The sequence below is a fragment of the Carettochelys insculpta genome, chromosome 7 (assembly GCF_033958435.1).
Source record: "Carettochelys insculpta isolate YL-2023 chromosome 7, ASM3395843v1, whole genome shotgun sequence".
Classification (NCBI taxonomy): Eukaryota; Metazoa; Chordata; order Testudines; family Carettochelyidae; genus Carettochelys; species Carettochelys insculpta.
The window spans coordinates 20597816-20614121 of record NC_134143.1 but is presented as its reverse complement, the minus strand read 5'-3'; the positions used below and the strand labels follow the sequence as shown (position 1 = coordinate 20614121).

The following is a 16306-nucleotide window of genomic DNA, read 5'->3' as shown; positions in this document are numbered from 1 at the left end:
GGTCATCTGCCATTGCTAGCAATATCATACCGTAAAGCAAGACCGTGAACCATATGGCCTACAAATGAGTGGGTGAAATCCTGGATTCATTAAAATCCGTGGGGCCAGAATTGCATCTAGTGAGCTTACTAACATAGTAAGTGAAATAGTCATCCTGAGGGATGCAGTCTATAATGCTTGGTAGATATTGCAAAATGGAATTTCTAAACAAATGTAATATATAGAGCTCCTTGCAGTCATTGGACCAAAAGTAGCCCATAGTCCTCAGTTACAAACATTAATCTCCACTGAGTCAATTACATGAGGGAAGAATTTGGCTTGGTGAGCATCATTGATGGGGCTATAACGTCACTAACATTCAGTCAGACAGCCTCAGATGAAACCAAAAGTCAGTAAAACCCATCAGGTATATGAATCTTTGGACTGGAGAGGGCAAGGAATGCATCATACCTTAAAAGTTAGCAACTGGAACATCTCATAATCTATGGCAGCAGAGTTTTCCACTATTATGGTAACTTGAGCCTCATTCAGGACGGTTTGAGGAACAACTCGGAAGATGCCACCGGGTCCAACTAGCCGGAGGTTGAATCTAGCATTGGCCCCCTTGGGAACAAAGTGCAGAGATGAAATAAAAAGCAGTACAAAGTGGCATTGCTTGCTTTTAACAGCAGGGCTGCATTTTCTATTGTACAGGCTCTGTTTTTATTCAGTATGTGTATAATTAGAATGTTTGGCTGACTGCTTAGAACCTTCTGTTCCCCATCGCCTGGGTAAGAAAATGCTAAGAGGCTTACTAAAGTAATCTCTGCAGCTCTGGTCACAGGACACACTTAACTTTCTAAAAATGGATTAATTATTCCTCCAACTACAATGGAAAAACCACTGCAGAAGGCCTGGCTAGGTGGGCAATTACATGAAGAAGAAGCTTTTATTTTGCTTCAAGGCTTGGGTCCCCTAAGCCGGTTGTATTCCAGTAAACCGGGAGCATACAGATAGGGGATTCCAGCCAAGTTTATCCCTTCCAGCTTCCTGACAGGGATTCTATAACAACCAAAGAAGCCAAGGGTCTCCAGAGAATCAATCTTGTGCTTTGCAGCACGATTGATGCATTACTGGACAGGACTTAGTGAGTTTAGTCGGTACTGTAGGTATGGGCACATAGAGCAATGAAGCTTTTTTATGTGCCGCACAGCTTTGCCTCTTGGTTTCTGATTTAGGGAGCTCCCTCTCACCAGCAGCACCACAGGTAGCTGGAGATAAAGGAGTTGTGGAACTGTGGAAAACAAGTGAAATCACTGGACAATGTAAAGGTCACCATCCTAGGGCATTCTGTTTATAGAATTCAGCTCATGTAGAACAGAACAATTCTCTGAACATGGCAGGGAAAGGGCAAAAAGGGGAGGACCATGCAGATAGCCATTTCAGCCATGAATCTGAGAGCCATTTGTAAGTTCCTAGAGAGGATGGGGGAAGATGAGCTGAATGTGATCTGTCAATGAACTGAAGGAATGTATAAACATACTTCATGACCAGTGGGTCCCAATCTGTCTACAGCTGTGATTCCCATATGTCATCATCAGCCATGATCATTGATTGGCTGATACTATGATGTCCCTCCCGGATGTACTGCCCATTAGATGCAGTCCTTCTAGAAGCACACAGCCTAGCCCTCCTGTGGCTGCTGTACACCCATGGGACGCAGCCTGGGCAGTCATTGCTTCAACACTTGCCTATCTCAGCAGAAGAAAGAGCCATTGTTAATCCCTGTAGCAAAACTGAATATTGATGGTTTGTGCTGCACTGGAATCCGAACTCTCTCAACTAGAGCATTGTCAATGGGTGCTTCTTTGTTTGCAGTGAAGAGTGAAGTACTACCTACAAATACTGGCTGGGTGTGACTGATGTGCATGGAATGAGGAAGAGTATTAGCCATGTGGAAAGATATCTTTCCAGCCAGGCAAAGATCCTATGCATGGGACTCCACAGATTTGGGCAGGAGGTGGGGTACTGAGACTGCTGCTGTGTACAATATATGTTTCCCTTCAAACCAGAGTGATTTTCTGTCAAGAAATTTAGCACAACTCACCTCTGTGAAGAGCAACCAGTGTTCCATGAGGCCAGCTCTACAACTGCAGAGCACAGGGAAACCAATGGAAACATGGCTGCTGTCTTTGTAGTGAGAAGAGGCCTGGTGTGTAAAGCAGATGGGCTTGTGCTGTGTGATCTTCAGGCCAACCATACATCTGTGCCACAGGCCACAGGGCAAGGGGAGAGAGGGGCCAGCTTTGTGCCCTGGAAAGGGGAGGGGCCATGGGCAGAAGGGGAGTGGCCGAGGACTTTTGGCCCTCAGTGCTGCCTGGACCATGGGTCTGTCTCACCCCACCCAGGTTGAGCACCACAACAATACAAAGGGGCCTGGGTACAATTGTCCCCTTTGCTCCTCCCAGCCACACTCCGTTGGCAGTCCTGCCTCAGGCATCGCAGAAATTAGAAGCTGTATCTTCAGAACCAACCCACACCAGCACTGACCTTTTCCACCTATAAGGAAAGATAGCCGAGGCCTTGAATGTGAAGTCAGAAATGTCATTTACAATTTGCCTTGAATGAGTCTGGTTTGCAAAGGGAGAATAAATTGGCTTTAGGCCTTTAAAAGAAAGGGAAACCGCAACATTGTGTCTCCTACTGCACAATTATTACATTCTCAGAAATGTGCTCTGTATAGTTACAAATACTTTCTGCATATTTTATTGGCTGGTTGTAACCAATATGACTTTTTCATACTCTAAGTGAAGAGAAAAAAAAACAAAACAGCCCAGCAGTTTTTCAGTTTGCTTCCTTGTGCTGCTGCAGAAGCAGTGAAAATGGCATGACTGATTGGGAACTAATACATAAGGGAGCATTTAGCTGCTTGATGCAGAGCAATAAGGGGAACCATTGGTTTCGATAGTAGTACAATAGTAACGGCTCAATACCAAGTAGTGATGTAAGAGCATTGTTGTCAACAGAACACAGTTCTGGGATGGTGGTACTCTGGAACCACAGGCTAATTCAGATGGAGGCCAATGGTACAGTAGTTACCTTAGGGTTTGCTATCACAACTACTGCCATAGAACCTAACTGCTTCCAAGTTCTGTTAGATCTACAGGGTGAGGTCCCAAGTGGGCTTCAAGGAATCTTCTGTTCTTGCCTCTCTGGCTAGAGGCCACTCTGCTTGGGGTATGAGCTTTATCAAAGCATGCACTGCAGACTCATGTTACAGAGTAAGGGCCAGAAGAATGACAAGTTGGAGGTTTTATTGCCAGAAACAATGGAATGGGCAAGGCCTGTATTGTCTCCATAAGGCTGTAGGAGACAGCAGTGATAAAACTACTGTTTGCAAAGGCTTTCAAAGTTGCAAAATACTAAGTTAAATATATTATTCTGATTTTACATATGCATAAACTAAGTGAGAGAGGTGAAGGGTCTGATGTTCATCTTTTGTCATTGTACATCATGTGTAACGCCACTGAACTCAATAGAGTTATCCTAGAGGTGAAACTAGTTTGAGATTGTAAATAGTAAACAAAATGTCTTAGGGCCTAGAGGGAAATGTCTGAGCTAGGTTAGAACTTCAGACCAATACATCGTACAGTTGAGCAAGCACAATTCTGTTAATGGGCAATCTTATTATAATATTAATAACCTGTCCTTGCTCGTCTCCAAAATTTAAGTGCCCAGATGTTACTGTGACAAGTGCTGCAGAAAACCCTCAGACAGCCAGATGAGATAGCTACTCTTCACAAACTCACCTGATCTGAATCATTGACTGTAATTTTCAGGCCCCTCAAGATCTCACCCTCAGGTGGGTGCTCATACATCGTCAGTTCAAATCGGTTCTGGGGCCCATTTTCTCCATAGAAAGTTGGTGGGTGATTGTTGAGGTCGACGACCCTTATAGTCACAGTGGCAAAAGCATATGCTGTCACATCACCATCTGGACTTATTTCTGATGCCTGTGAAGGGTAAAGGAAACAAACTGTAGGGCTTTCTTTCTGGAGAAGTATCAGTTTACTTAAAGCATTTCTTCTCTCGGGGTCACAGAGGGCTTTAATCTGTGTGAATGAATCACACTGATATTAAGGGGGATTTTTATACATGAGTTGAGTATGGCTGATGGCCTTACATTTGTCTATATCTTTAAATCCATTTTAGAAGGCAGCATAACCTTGGTAGGAAGTTTAGGGGTAGAATCTTGGCTCTACTGAAGTCAGACTTCACTGAGTTCAGAGAGGTTAGGATTTCACTCTAGAGCTCTACAAACTAGAATAAAGTAAGCTAAAAATGGCCATCTAAAGCTTAACAAAATGAGTGCTCCTGCATTGGCCAGGAGGCCAAATCTACAGGAAAGAGACCAGCAATCCACTTCTGTCCTGGAATGAAAACTGCTCTGTAGGGATGAATAATCGAATTTACATAAAACAAGAGATTATCTGAACTCTTGCCCCAAATGGAGATGCAATATTAATATGAATTTGAAATGCTTTGAGTTCCAGAAAAGTTTGGCCTTTTCCTCCAGGTTATTTTCAGCTATCTATGCTCTTCTTGGCTCTGCCTAAGGGAATGAGTGCTGAAGCAATGTGAGAAGAACTGTGCTTTGAGATATTTGGGGACATACAAGAAAATAAAGTACCAGAAATTTCTTTCTGAAGAGATGGTTCTCAGATTTATAGACCAGCTTTGCTGATCCCAGGAGCTGTGGATAGGTTGGATACAAAATAAAACTGAACTGATTTGAACTACCAGACCTCCTGAGGTCTCTCATTGACTACTCTCTTATTGAATGTGCCTCTGATGTTTCTTTCACTGCAGAAAAAACTCCGGTTGCTACTTTGTGTAACAAACTGGTTACCAGTAACTAAGCAATCAAGCCCTAACTGGCTATATTAATCCCAGGTCAGGTCTATCCTAGGAGGAAAAATTGATTTCGTATATTCAAATCTAGCTACGAGAATTGCATAGCTGGAGCTGACTTATCTAAAATTGATTTTTGCCAACATCCACACAGTGGGAGGTCAATGGGAGAAACTTTCCTGTCCACTTCCCTTACTCCTCATGAGTGCCAGGAGCACCAGGGTGAACAGTTCAATTTAGCATGTCCTCACTAGCATGTCTAAATTAAACCCCAGAAGATCGACTGCCAGCATGTTAATCTTCCCTTAAGTGGAGATGTATACCCATTTGAGTCAGTGTTAAAACCAACATCATTTATCATCCAATATTTCAACCTTTGTTCTTCTTGTACAAAAATGTCACACATCAATTGATTTTAATGGTACAGCATGATTTGAACATGATTGGTCTACAGAATTTTATATCTTAAATCTCTGTCATGCCCAGAGCCAGATTCTCAGCTTGAAGTCAGTAGCATCCCGTCAATTTGTATTAGCTAAGAATCTGGCCCTTAATTATTGTTTTTAATATAAAATAACATTTATTTATTTTAGAGCTAAGTCACAAGGCCCTTCTAAAGCCTCAATCTAATTCTCATTCAGGAAAATTCCTGTTGCTTTCAATGCACATTAGTGTGAGGAAAAATTGATAAAGCGGCTAATGGTGTGGTTCTATGCCATTAAAATTATGATCATTTTAATCCTGTGTACATTTAGGCAGCCTGTCATATTCCGTCTCTTTGAAATTCTGTTCTCTTTCCACTTGTAACCTTGGACATGTGTCTCATCCTTTTGTGTTAGAGACCCAATCAAGTGTACATGGATTTAATATCTATGATCTACTATTTGGACAGGGATTTAAAATCTATGATCCACTATTCAAAATAATTTGCCCTAACCCTCTCAATGATTACAGATTTAATAGTACTGTAATCTACTTCAGCAGATATGGATTTAATAATTAATTAATTTCCATATAGAGGAAAAAAAAATTGAAAAAGAGAGTTATCACATAAGGGAATTAAGACTGTAGAGTTGAAAATTAATATGTGACTATTAGATTTTATTCCAAGAGAAAATTGGGAGCACTTTGAATATCTGGGAAAACAAAGGGAAAATATGCTGATTTACATGGGGTGATGATATAACCCTTAACTATAAAAATACAACATATGGCACTTCAAGTTTTGTTTATGTCACCTATATTTCATAAAGATTGACATCAACAGCACAGGGAAACTATGGTGCATACCTGAATTTTTAGTTCGTACACTTCTTTCTTTAATTTACTTGGGTTCTTTATAACAGAAATAGCTCCACTTGTGGTGTTTATTTCAAAAGATCCTTCACTTCCTATCACAAGGGAGAGAGAAACATTTGAGTTATGCTTTTCATATTTCCCAGTTTCCTGAAAAAGAAGAGTTGAGTTAGTTGTAGTTCCTATCTGGCCACTAGGTGACAAGGGACTGTGAGGCAAGGCACATAGCACAGCCTCTGCAAGGAGCAGTAAACTACCAGCCTGAACCCAGTTGGAATACTGAGAGATAGCCATCAGCTGAAACAAATTTTAGGCATATAACTGGTGGTCATCACTGTGGTGGATGTAGATGCTTGAAGTGGTGTAGTTTTAATGATCTTTAAATATTACTGGGCAAAAATAAAATCATACAAAAGGGTCATAACTCATAGAAACAGTTACATTGTAAGCAAAATTGGCAGAAAGCTTCTAAATACAATCACTAATGCAATTATGTACACTATGATGAAATAGCTCAGGTGAGAAATCTGACAGTCGAACCAGAGAACAGTCTTTCTTTCTGCAGCATACTTATCTGGGGCCTCTGTCTGGGCACTAAAATCTCAACCCCCTAAAAGATGATACTCTTAAGAACCTTCTGTGGATGTAGGGTCAAATTCTGACCTGAACGCACTGAGGCTCAGAGACAGATTTGGATTTCAACACTCTCACTATACTATGTGTCTGGGCAGAGCATCAGTTGCATTGTTTGCCCTATTGTCCCTTTCTGACCTGGCTAATTTGCAGAGCAAAGCAGAAGAGGAATTACTTGGGGGTTGCTGCTCACACCTTTGCCCCACCTCCTCTGATAAAGGCAGCCTGCTGCATGGAGAAAGTGAAAGGAAGGGTCAGGAGACCAGCATGACTAACAAATACTTCATTAGTCTGAAAGAGAGACTTTTGCTGGATATTTCTCTCCTCGCGCTTGCAATGTGTATGGGAATCTGGCCACAAGCTGGGTTTTATGGAGAGCCCATGAGCTTGCGTACCTGTTCAAAGAAATTAAACCAAAAAGACAAACTCAAACCTGGAAGCGTTGTACTCTTGAGAAATAAAGGCTGATTATGTGAGAGTCCAGTCATTCTGCTCTCTCTCTAACTTGACATTAGTGCTAATTTTTAACCTGTCCAATAATTCCTTGTTTTGCTAATATCTGCAATACCTGCAACTTCATTAAAGTTCATTAGACACCATAGTAAATGATACTGGCCTATGTGGCAGTAAATTGCTAAGATTCATAAGCCTGAAAAGTAAATCTTGATTTAAAGGAAGCTGAAGCCAATAGTTGTTTCAAGCAACAATACATCACGATATTGCCTGCATACTATAAGGAAACTGGTAACTCAGCGTGTGTGTTGGTATTCTGTAAGACAGCATGTTTTGAAGCTCAGGGTTTCCTTTTTAAAACAAAAAGGTGAGTTTAAACACAAATTGTAAGAATAATTACTCCTTATAAACAGTCAAAAATTGTATTTTATGGTTTCTTTGCATTTTGAAAGCAACAAACTCACGGTGTATAACAGTGGCTTCTGTAAATGGAGGCCAGCGTTTGCATGGGGCTGAGGGGAAGTAAGTCAATCATAGAATCGCAGAATCACACAACATTAGAACTGGAAGGGGCCTCAAGAGGCCATTGAGTCCAGTCCCCTGCCCTCACAGCAGGACCAAGCACAGCCTAGACCATCCCTGATAGACATCTATCTAATCTGCTTTTAAATATCTTCAGTGATGGAGATTCCGCAACCTTCCTAGGCAATTTATTCTACTTTTTAACCACATGACAGGAAACATTTCCTAATGTCCAACCTAAACCTCCCTTGCTGCAGTTTAAGCCCATTGCTCCTTGTCCTATCCTCAGAGGCCAAGGAGAACAATTTTTCTCCCTGCTCCTTTTAATCCCTGTTCTTTCTCCTGTATCTACACCCCACCTCCAGAGCTATAATTTGTCAGACTATCCCCTACTTCCTCACACTCCAGAACTATGACTGGTTTCCTTCTTTCCTTTCTGTTCCCACACTTCCTACTCAGTACAATGTACACGGAAATGTGAATAAAAGCTGCTGGTCTTGAGTTTGCAGGGGTCTCCCAGTGTGGCCTGCTGACTACCAGTTTAGACGGGGAAGCCCCTCAGTGAAGGGCTCATGTTTTCCTTGATGTCTAGTTTAGTTCAGCACACTATTGGGACTTAACAAACAACATGAGCAAAATTAACGATTCCAAGATGAGGAGTGCAGCGCCATGAAGCAAACACTAAAACATAGTGAATAATCTCTGGGCTGCTCTCAGCTAGACAAGATCCAGGAATAATTTCCAGCATCTGACCCTGTTTCATGAGAGCTATCTTTAGCTTTACTAGACCCTAGCATGCTACATTCTAATTTAATACTATGTCTAGCTTTGATATCCCATAGGAGTTCATGCCAGCTATGTCTACTCACCATTCAGGAGACAGTAATTAATATTGTTAGGCTTTCCTCGGTCCCCGTCAAGAGCAATGACTGTTAGTACCTCAGAGCCCTAGGGAGAAATGAGGAATTACACTTTATGTAGTGAGAGCAAAGAGCAGTGAGATTGCTAGTGAATATTAATAAAATCCACCTCAGCTAGTTCCTCAACCAATAACCAGGTGATAGGTGCTCTTTTTGTGGCTCCACAAGAAGGCCAGCAGGAGCCCAGATTCCTGCCAGAAAATAAATCACACCTTGACTTCTTATCAGGCTATTTGACTGGCTGATGTCCAGGCCTTGAGTGGGCTCAGGATTAGATTCTGAGGTGCAACTCCCTCTATCATGGTATCTGGGGCTGTTTTGCCTCTGCTCTTCAACTAGTAAAACTTCCACCTGCCCATGCATGTACTGCAGCAGGCGGATTGATTGTTCCAGGCCATTTTGAGACCATCATTACTTGTACACACTTTCCCCTTCTGAACTGGGAGTTGATACTGCTGTCAGGTAAACTCTCTTGGCATGAAATGCTGAGTGCTGATAGGACAGCTCATGTGTGAATCAAGTGGTAGTCCAAATGGGCAACATCCACCTAATTTAATTGGGGTGAATGAAAGGTGGGACTATCCCAGGACAGTAAAGGTTTTGCCTGGGGCTGCTCGTTACTAAGATGGAACGTTTTCTGGCTGACCAAAAGCAACTTAGTCCAAAGATTGACTGAAGGAGGCTTAGGAGACCTTGTAATTATTAGTTGGAACAAGGGACTGCTTTGCTCAGGAATTGGCAGTATCTAGCTCTTGCTGCGAAGGCCCGTTCAGGTATTCCTTGTGAGGATGATAATGATTAGACTCAGTGCCATATGTGCCATTCTTTGACAGTGGGGCCATTCCCATTCCAGCATTCTGGACCAATACTATGCCAATCATCTTAGTGTCAGCACACATGGAACCCACAAGGAAAACGCACAAGATGAAGACGTCAGACCATGTGGAGACCTACTGAGACTGAAGGACAACACTGGGGTACTCCTGGAGTCAGCTAGAAGTTTTGTCTCAAGACAGAGTGATGTGGAAGAGACTTGTAGATGACCTATGCTTCACCTGGAGTACAAGGGTTTAAGGCAAGTAAGTCAAGCCACACAGGCAGGATCCACAGGAAAGGCAGAAGCAACCTTTCTGACATATGGGTTGAACTGTTGTTGCAAAGTGTAATGCCGGTTAATTCATTCTATCGTCAAAACTCGGGGCTGACTTGTCCTTTTTCCACCAGCACTTTTGCTTTTTCTTGCACAGGCTTGTATGAACAGCTACAGAACTAAAGCAAACGCTGTTCTGCTCCCCTGTGGAGAGGCTGATGAACCTATGTGAGCATTTCATGGTAAAGCTGAACACATTTCACCAAATCCAGACAATTGTTTTAAGCATGAAATTTTTTTACTTCTGAGGGAATAGACAGAGCCAGGACAGAGCCAGGTGAGAAAGAACCAGAGATGGGCACACGCTACACACGTGAATGAAAATTTCTAAAGCACAGTTTCTAGATTTTAACTAGGCTCATGACTCATTAAAAAGACTGAAATCACTTACAACATTCAGGTGTGGACCAAAATTCCCTGGCCAGCCAAAAATTTGGGAGAACTCAGATTTAAGATTTTTGATTCACCTCTGATTTTAAGCAGAAGAAGTCAGCTCTATTTCTTCTGTCTTCTTCTCATGCAAACATTATATTTACTTAATGACTCTGTTTTGGGTGACACCCGGCCCCAAAGGTTTGTCATGCTGGGAAGTTTTTCCATAGCTTCTGGTTCTCCTAGAGGTAAAAGTGATACTTACTGCCAGTGTGTCCTCATAGACATAGCCATAGTAGGGAGTCCCAATAAAGAGAGGAGGGGTGTCCTGAACATCTTCCACATTGATAGTGACTGTGGTTGTTGCTGAAAACACCTTGTTGTCTCCCCTGAGCTTCCCACCACCATCCTATAACAGAATGCATTGTCCAGTCATTATGATGAAATGGGCTTGTAGATTTATCCGCCAACAAACACACACTCCTGATTACCCTTCCTGGCCGTGTCTACACTAGCCAAAAACTTCGAAATGGCCATGCAAATGGCCATTTTGAAGTTTCCTAATGAAGCACTGAAATGCATATTCAGCGCCTCATTAGCATGCGGGCAGCTGCAGCACTTCAAAATTGATGTGGCTTGCTGCTGTGCGGCTCGTCGAGACGGGGCTCCTTTTTGGAAGGACCCAGGCTACTTCGAAGTCCCCTTATTCCCATTTGCTCATAGGAATAAGGGGTCTTCGAAGTAGCTGGGGTCCTTTCGAAAAGGAGCCCCATCTGGATGAGCTGCATCAATTTCGAAGTGCTGCGGCCGCCCACATGCTAACGAGGCACTGAATATGTATTTCAGTGCTTCATTAGTAAACTTCGAAATGGCCATTTGCATGGCCTTTTTGAAGTTTCTGGCTAGTGTAGACATAGCCCCTATGTGCATTCCCAAGACTAATGCATATCCTCCGACACTCACAGGGCCAGAATAGTCATAAGAAGAATTTTGGGAAACATTTATTCTAACCTTAGCAGGAAAATGACCAATGCCTCAATAACAGATAGACTTAAAGCTAATCACTTATTGAAAACAGTAAACACTGTTCTGTCCTAGTCCCTCTATTTTCATTTTCTCTGGCTTCCTCTTTGATTAAGCAGACAGCCCTGAGTCTGTCTGGAGTCATTTTTAACATAAAAAGGCATTGTGCTGGCACATGACATAACTTGGGATATCTTCTGTTTCAGTAACTATTCATCAATGCCACCCAGGAAAAACAAAATCTGTCTTTACAGGAAATGGCTGAGTGAGAAGAGGAGGCCAATCTGGAGGAACATCTATAACTTTTCATGCTAAATGTAGAGCATAACAAAAGACACTGCTCCAGGAAATGCATTGCCAGGGGAAGATTAAATTGTGCATGTGATCCGTCTCCCACGTGGGGAACCTTTGGCCTGCTCCTTAATTTCTTCTGGCTTATGGTAAATATCCATAAGTCAGAAATTTTGGCATGTCTTTGTGGCCCCCTAGGTTCAGGGGAGATCAAGAATGCTTGTGTGTTGCCCTACTTCTCTAGCTCTGCAGCTCCCATTAGCTAGGAACCATGGCCAATGGGAGTCGCAGGGGAGGCATCTGTGGGGTGCAGAGCCGCCTGGCCCCTCAGCATGAAAGCCAGACATGGCAGCCACCTCAGGGAACAACACAGAGTCAAGGAAGACAGGGAGTCTGCCTTAGCTTCACTGCGCTGCTGACAGACACCCGGCTCAGAACCTGACAAAAACCACAAAGCCCCTGCCCTAGCTCAGAACACCCTAACTTACCCAACGACCTCATCTCCCGTCCACACTCTAATCTCCTGCCCTAGCTCTGAACGCCCTCCCACACCCTAATTCCTGTTCAGACCCTGCATCCCAACCCTGTGCCCCAGCCCTGAGGCCACTTCCATACACCAAACCCCTGGGCCCCTGCTCCTGAGCCTCTCCTGAATCTCTAACCTCTCATCCCCGGCCTCATTGCATCTGGAGTCCTCCATCCCTCATTCATCCCTGCCCCAAACTGAAGCCTCCTGCCACACCCAGAGCTGCTCCTTTCTGACTCCACTCTGAGCCCCCTTGCCAGCTCACCTCATCTCACTGCAGCAGGAAGCCGTGAGCCTCTGTTCCACCCACCCCCCAGCAGGGCTGTGTATGTCCCACAACTGATATTTTTCTGTGTGTCAATGGCCCCTGATAGAAAAAAGGGCCCCCACCCCATTCCAGGGACTCTTGTAATACAGTCAAAGCTGAGGAAGCACATAAAGCCAGGAATTAAGTGGGCACAGGGTGATCAACTCTGCTTTTGTGCCTGACGTGACAGAGCCAATTAGAGAGATGACTCGGTATGTGGCAGAATTTTAAGCTCTTCATAATTATGCTGGTAATTAAAACAGGGAATTGTCTTGCATCCTCCTGGTAACAAGAAGAAAGAACTTTTATGCAGGGCTATGTCCATACCCCCACAACCATGCAGCATCATGATGAAAACAATGAATCTGGTCCATATTTTGCCACTAATTCCTCTGTGGCTCAAGTCTGCCCTCCCCCCCGCAAAATTAGAAGATGCCCAGGCTGAGGTTTTCTCACAAAACACAAGAGCACTTAATTGGTCCTCAAGAATGTTCTTTGTGGCTTAGCAGAAGTAGTGTCACCTCATAGCACCAGCCCAAATACGTCTGCCCAGATTTACGAGTCCTATATATTTCTGCAAGTCTCTGCAGCTCAGAATCAATAGTTTTATGGTTGGTTATGAGTCTACTGCAGTGCCACAAGCATGGGCTCCATAGGATTTATAGTCGGAGGGAGAGGAGTAGAATACGTGGCTGCCTTTGAAGGATGTGAATAACTCTGCTTCATTAGTCAGTCAGTAAGAGAGGGAAGAAAATATACTGTTTTTGGAGACGAGATGCGTCACCTGTTCTGTGGTGTGACTATGCTCCACCTGCTGCACTGACAAAGAGCAATGACGCACACAAATGTCACCAGTACGGCACTTAATTACTCTGCTTTATGTGCTGACAACTCTGTCTCCTTGACAGTGCTTCAGGCCTTCCTAGTGGTGGGCTGCCTACTACAGCACATGCACTGCCGACTACGGCACTAGTCAGAATGAGGGTAGCTTTGAAGGCATAGTCCTCTGGGCCTAATTCTTCTTCGGACAATCCTCGCACATGGCTTTCCACAGTTAGAGCCCTGCTTTGCTTGCCTCTCCTTTCAGGAAAGAGCTAGGTACCTTTGCTACCACGGTGACAAAATGAGTTCTTGATTTTTCATAGTCTAGCGTGATCCCTGTTTTGATGCGAAGAACACCGCTGTGTCGGTCTATGGTAAACTTATTAGTATGGATGTTCTAGAAGAAAAAAGGAGAAGTGGTGAAAGATTACAGGTATAGACACAAGATTGGTGTTGGGACTACCTTTCATTTTACTTACTAAAGACACAGACATGCCCTTCTCAAACTTTTGCAACCCAAGCATCCTCATTTTCATTTAAAATTTTGGGGGACCCTTTGCCCTGCCCTTCACTGAAGCTGACCTTAACTTGCTCCATTGCCCCTCCACCCTCTGGCGCTCGATCTCCCCCTCTCTTTCACAGGGCTGGAGAAGGGTTTTGGGGTGTAGGAAGGGGTGAGGGCTCCTTCTGGGGGGGTATAGGCTCTGGCGTGGAGCCAGGGACAAGGAGTTTGGGGTGCAGGAGGGAGTTTGGGGTGCCAGCAGTGCTTACTGTGGCTTTGAAGAGGTGGCCACCAGTCTCTTTTGGTTCCCAGGTGCATGAGTAGATGCATGCTTCTCTTAAGCCTGCAGGCTCTGCCTCTGCAGCTCCCATTGGTTGCAGTTCCCAGCCAATGAGAACTGCAAACCCAGCACTTGGGCAGGGCCAGTGTGTGGTGCCTCCATGACTGCACACATGGATCATAGGGCCTGGTGGCTACTTCAAGTGAGCCAGCCTTAGGTATAGGCTGCAGGCCCCCAGAGGCACTGGGTGGAGGGAGAGGGAGTTCACCAGCAGGGCCTGCAGACCCCTCCACAGGTCCTGGTAAGTCTACAGACCACCAGTCTGAGAAATGCTTACATAGACTAGACCAGTGTTTCTCAACCATAAAACATTCTCATACCCTTTTGGGGCTTTGGTCTTATTGGCGTACGCCCTCTCCCAGTGCCATCCCAGTGCTTAACTTCTCATTTTCAGTCATCTATTTTCAGCCGCATACCCCTTGAAATCCTTTCAAGTGCCACTGGTGGCACATGTACCATACTTTGGGAAACATGGGACCAGACTAATAAAGAGAAGCGGGTAAATAATATGTAATGAATAATTCATCGGATTAATTTCACATGAATTATTCTGATCTCTTTGGCTATGTCTATACTACAGCCATATGTCGACAGAGGTTACTGTCGGAAGATACCTTCTGACCAAACTTCTATTAACAGATTGCAGACAGACAGCAAAACGGATTGAAAAGGCAATCTGCTCTGTTGACAGAGAGCAGCTGGACTGCCCGGTCACTCTCTCAACAGAACGGTTGACTGGAAGCATGGCAGACAGGGCTGTCCGGTGACCCAGAAGCCCTGTCTATTGACAAAGCCCCTCCCCCACCCCTCCAGACCATCCACACAGTTTTTTTGTTGACATATGCTGTCACGAAAGGTATTCTGTCTTGTGGGGGAGTGGCAGAAGGCCGTTGACAAAGGTGCCGAGTTCTGTTGATTTACTCTCGACAGAATGCATTTGTAGTGCCGGTGCTCCATTAGTTTCATTGACAAAACTCTGTAGTGCAGAAGTAGCATTGTGTTCAAGAACAGTTTATGAATTTTCTCATTGTTCAGAATAATGAAGAATAACAGACTTTTCCAGGCCTTTGATGCTCAGCCATGTACCCATAATACTCTGATAACATAGCTTATTAAATGGAATTAGTTAGTGGTTTATTTTTTATTTTAGGAAAAAAAGATGAACCCTCCCACATCCGAAAAAAAAAAGTTGTGTCCCTCTTTGGGGCTTCAGAGTTCTACTTGCTTTCAATGGAACACTGGACAAGAGTATTCAGACGTAAAGGCTGAATTTTGAATGCTGAAGCTGAAGTATTTTAAAGGGGCCTGATTTTCATATTGTAAAAGTTTTCTAAAGTGTCTCCTGGGTACCAGACATTGAAGCACTAAAATTCACTGTTTGTTTCTGAAAATGTTGACTTATTTGAGTAGACACCATGATTGGAATGTTCTATCATTCTAAAGGTAAGAAACCCACATGTGAGTGAGCATACAGCTCTGTTACATGATCCTTGGGAGCTCTCATTTCTAGGTGGATATATAAGTCATATGTACATGTATGCCACAGCTTTTTTGGCTGCATATTTTGTGAGTTCAGTGAAAAACTCTGTGGAAAATGAATTCTGTATGTGATCTATGAGATTTTCAAGGGACTGTAACTTGATCATATCAAAAGCAAATTTCAGCAGGGCATTCAAAGGCTTGTCTTTGTGGTAAGCCAATGTTTGTGCCATATTTCAATTTGCTACAGTGTTTTAACTGGGCTGCATATGGCAGTGTTCACACAAAGTTTGCAATCATGCTTTTATAATGGGAAAATACATTTGTTCAGTGCCCTCAGACGAAAAAATGAATGAACCAATTTTTCTTTACACTTTAAAAAGCATGTTTTTGGGCAGAGTTCAAATCTAGACAATTTCTGCCACAAAGGTGAAAATGTTAGGAGTTAATGAGCAACTCCTAATAGGGGTTTAAGACAAATAGAAAAGTGCTGTCAGACAAAAGCACAGCCTGTGAAAATAGTCATGGTATACCAATGCTCTGTAAATAACATGCCTTTTCAGTGACTTACTAAGGCAACATATTATCTGCCAGCTTTGTCTCTTGATAAAGAAAATGAGGGTCACTAGCATCTTGAAAGTAGAATTGAGTGGCAAACAGCGAAAGACAATTGTGAAAAAAGCAAGACATTCAATTTCTATGAGAAATAGATTTTCACACAGAGACTTGATCAAAGGGACTTGTCAGAACTGCTGACTGGATTTGTAAGTGGGATTGAAT

General features: G+C 43.4%; 1 protein-coding gene across 1 annotated transcript in view; it reads right to left on the bottom strand.

The window, feature by feature from the left end:
• Nucleotides 1-16306, bottom strand: part of CDHR1 (cadherin related family member 1) — a 59453-nt gene that overhangs the window by 25227 nt on the left and 17920 nt on the right. The window contains exons 7-12 of the mRNA XM_074999742.1: nucleotides 13486-13602; nucleotides 10502-10645; nucleotides 8664-8742; nucleotides 6181-6281; nucleotides 3789-3992; nucleotides 451-603 (exon numbers count right to left, since the gene is read on the bottom strand). Coding sequence (XP_074855843.1) covers nucleotides 451-603; nucleotides 3789-3992; nucleotides 6181-6281; nucleotides 8664-8742; nucleotides 10502-10645; nucleotides 13486-13602 — 798 coding nt within the window. The remainder of the gene's footprint in view (nucleotides 1-450; nucleotides 604-3788; nucleotides 3993-6180; nucleotides 6282-8663; nucleotides 8743-10501; nucleotides 10646-13485; nucleotides 13603-16306) is intronic.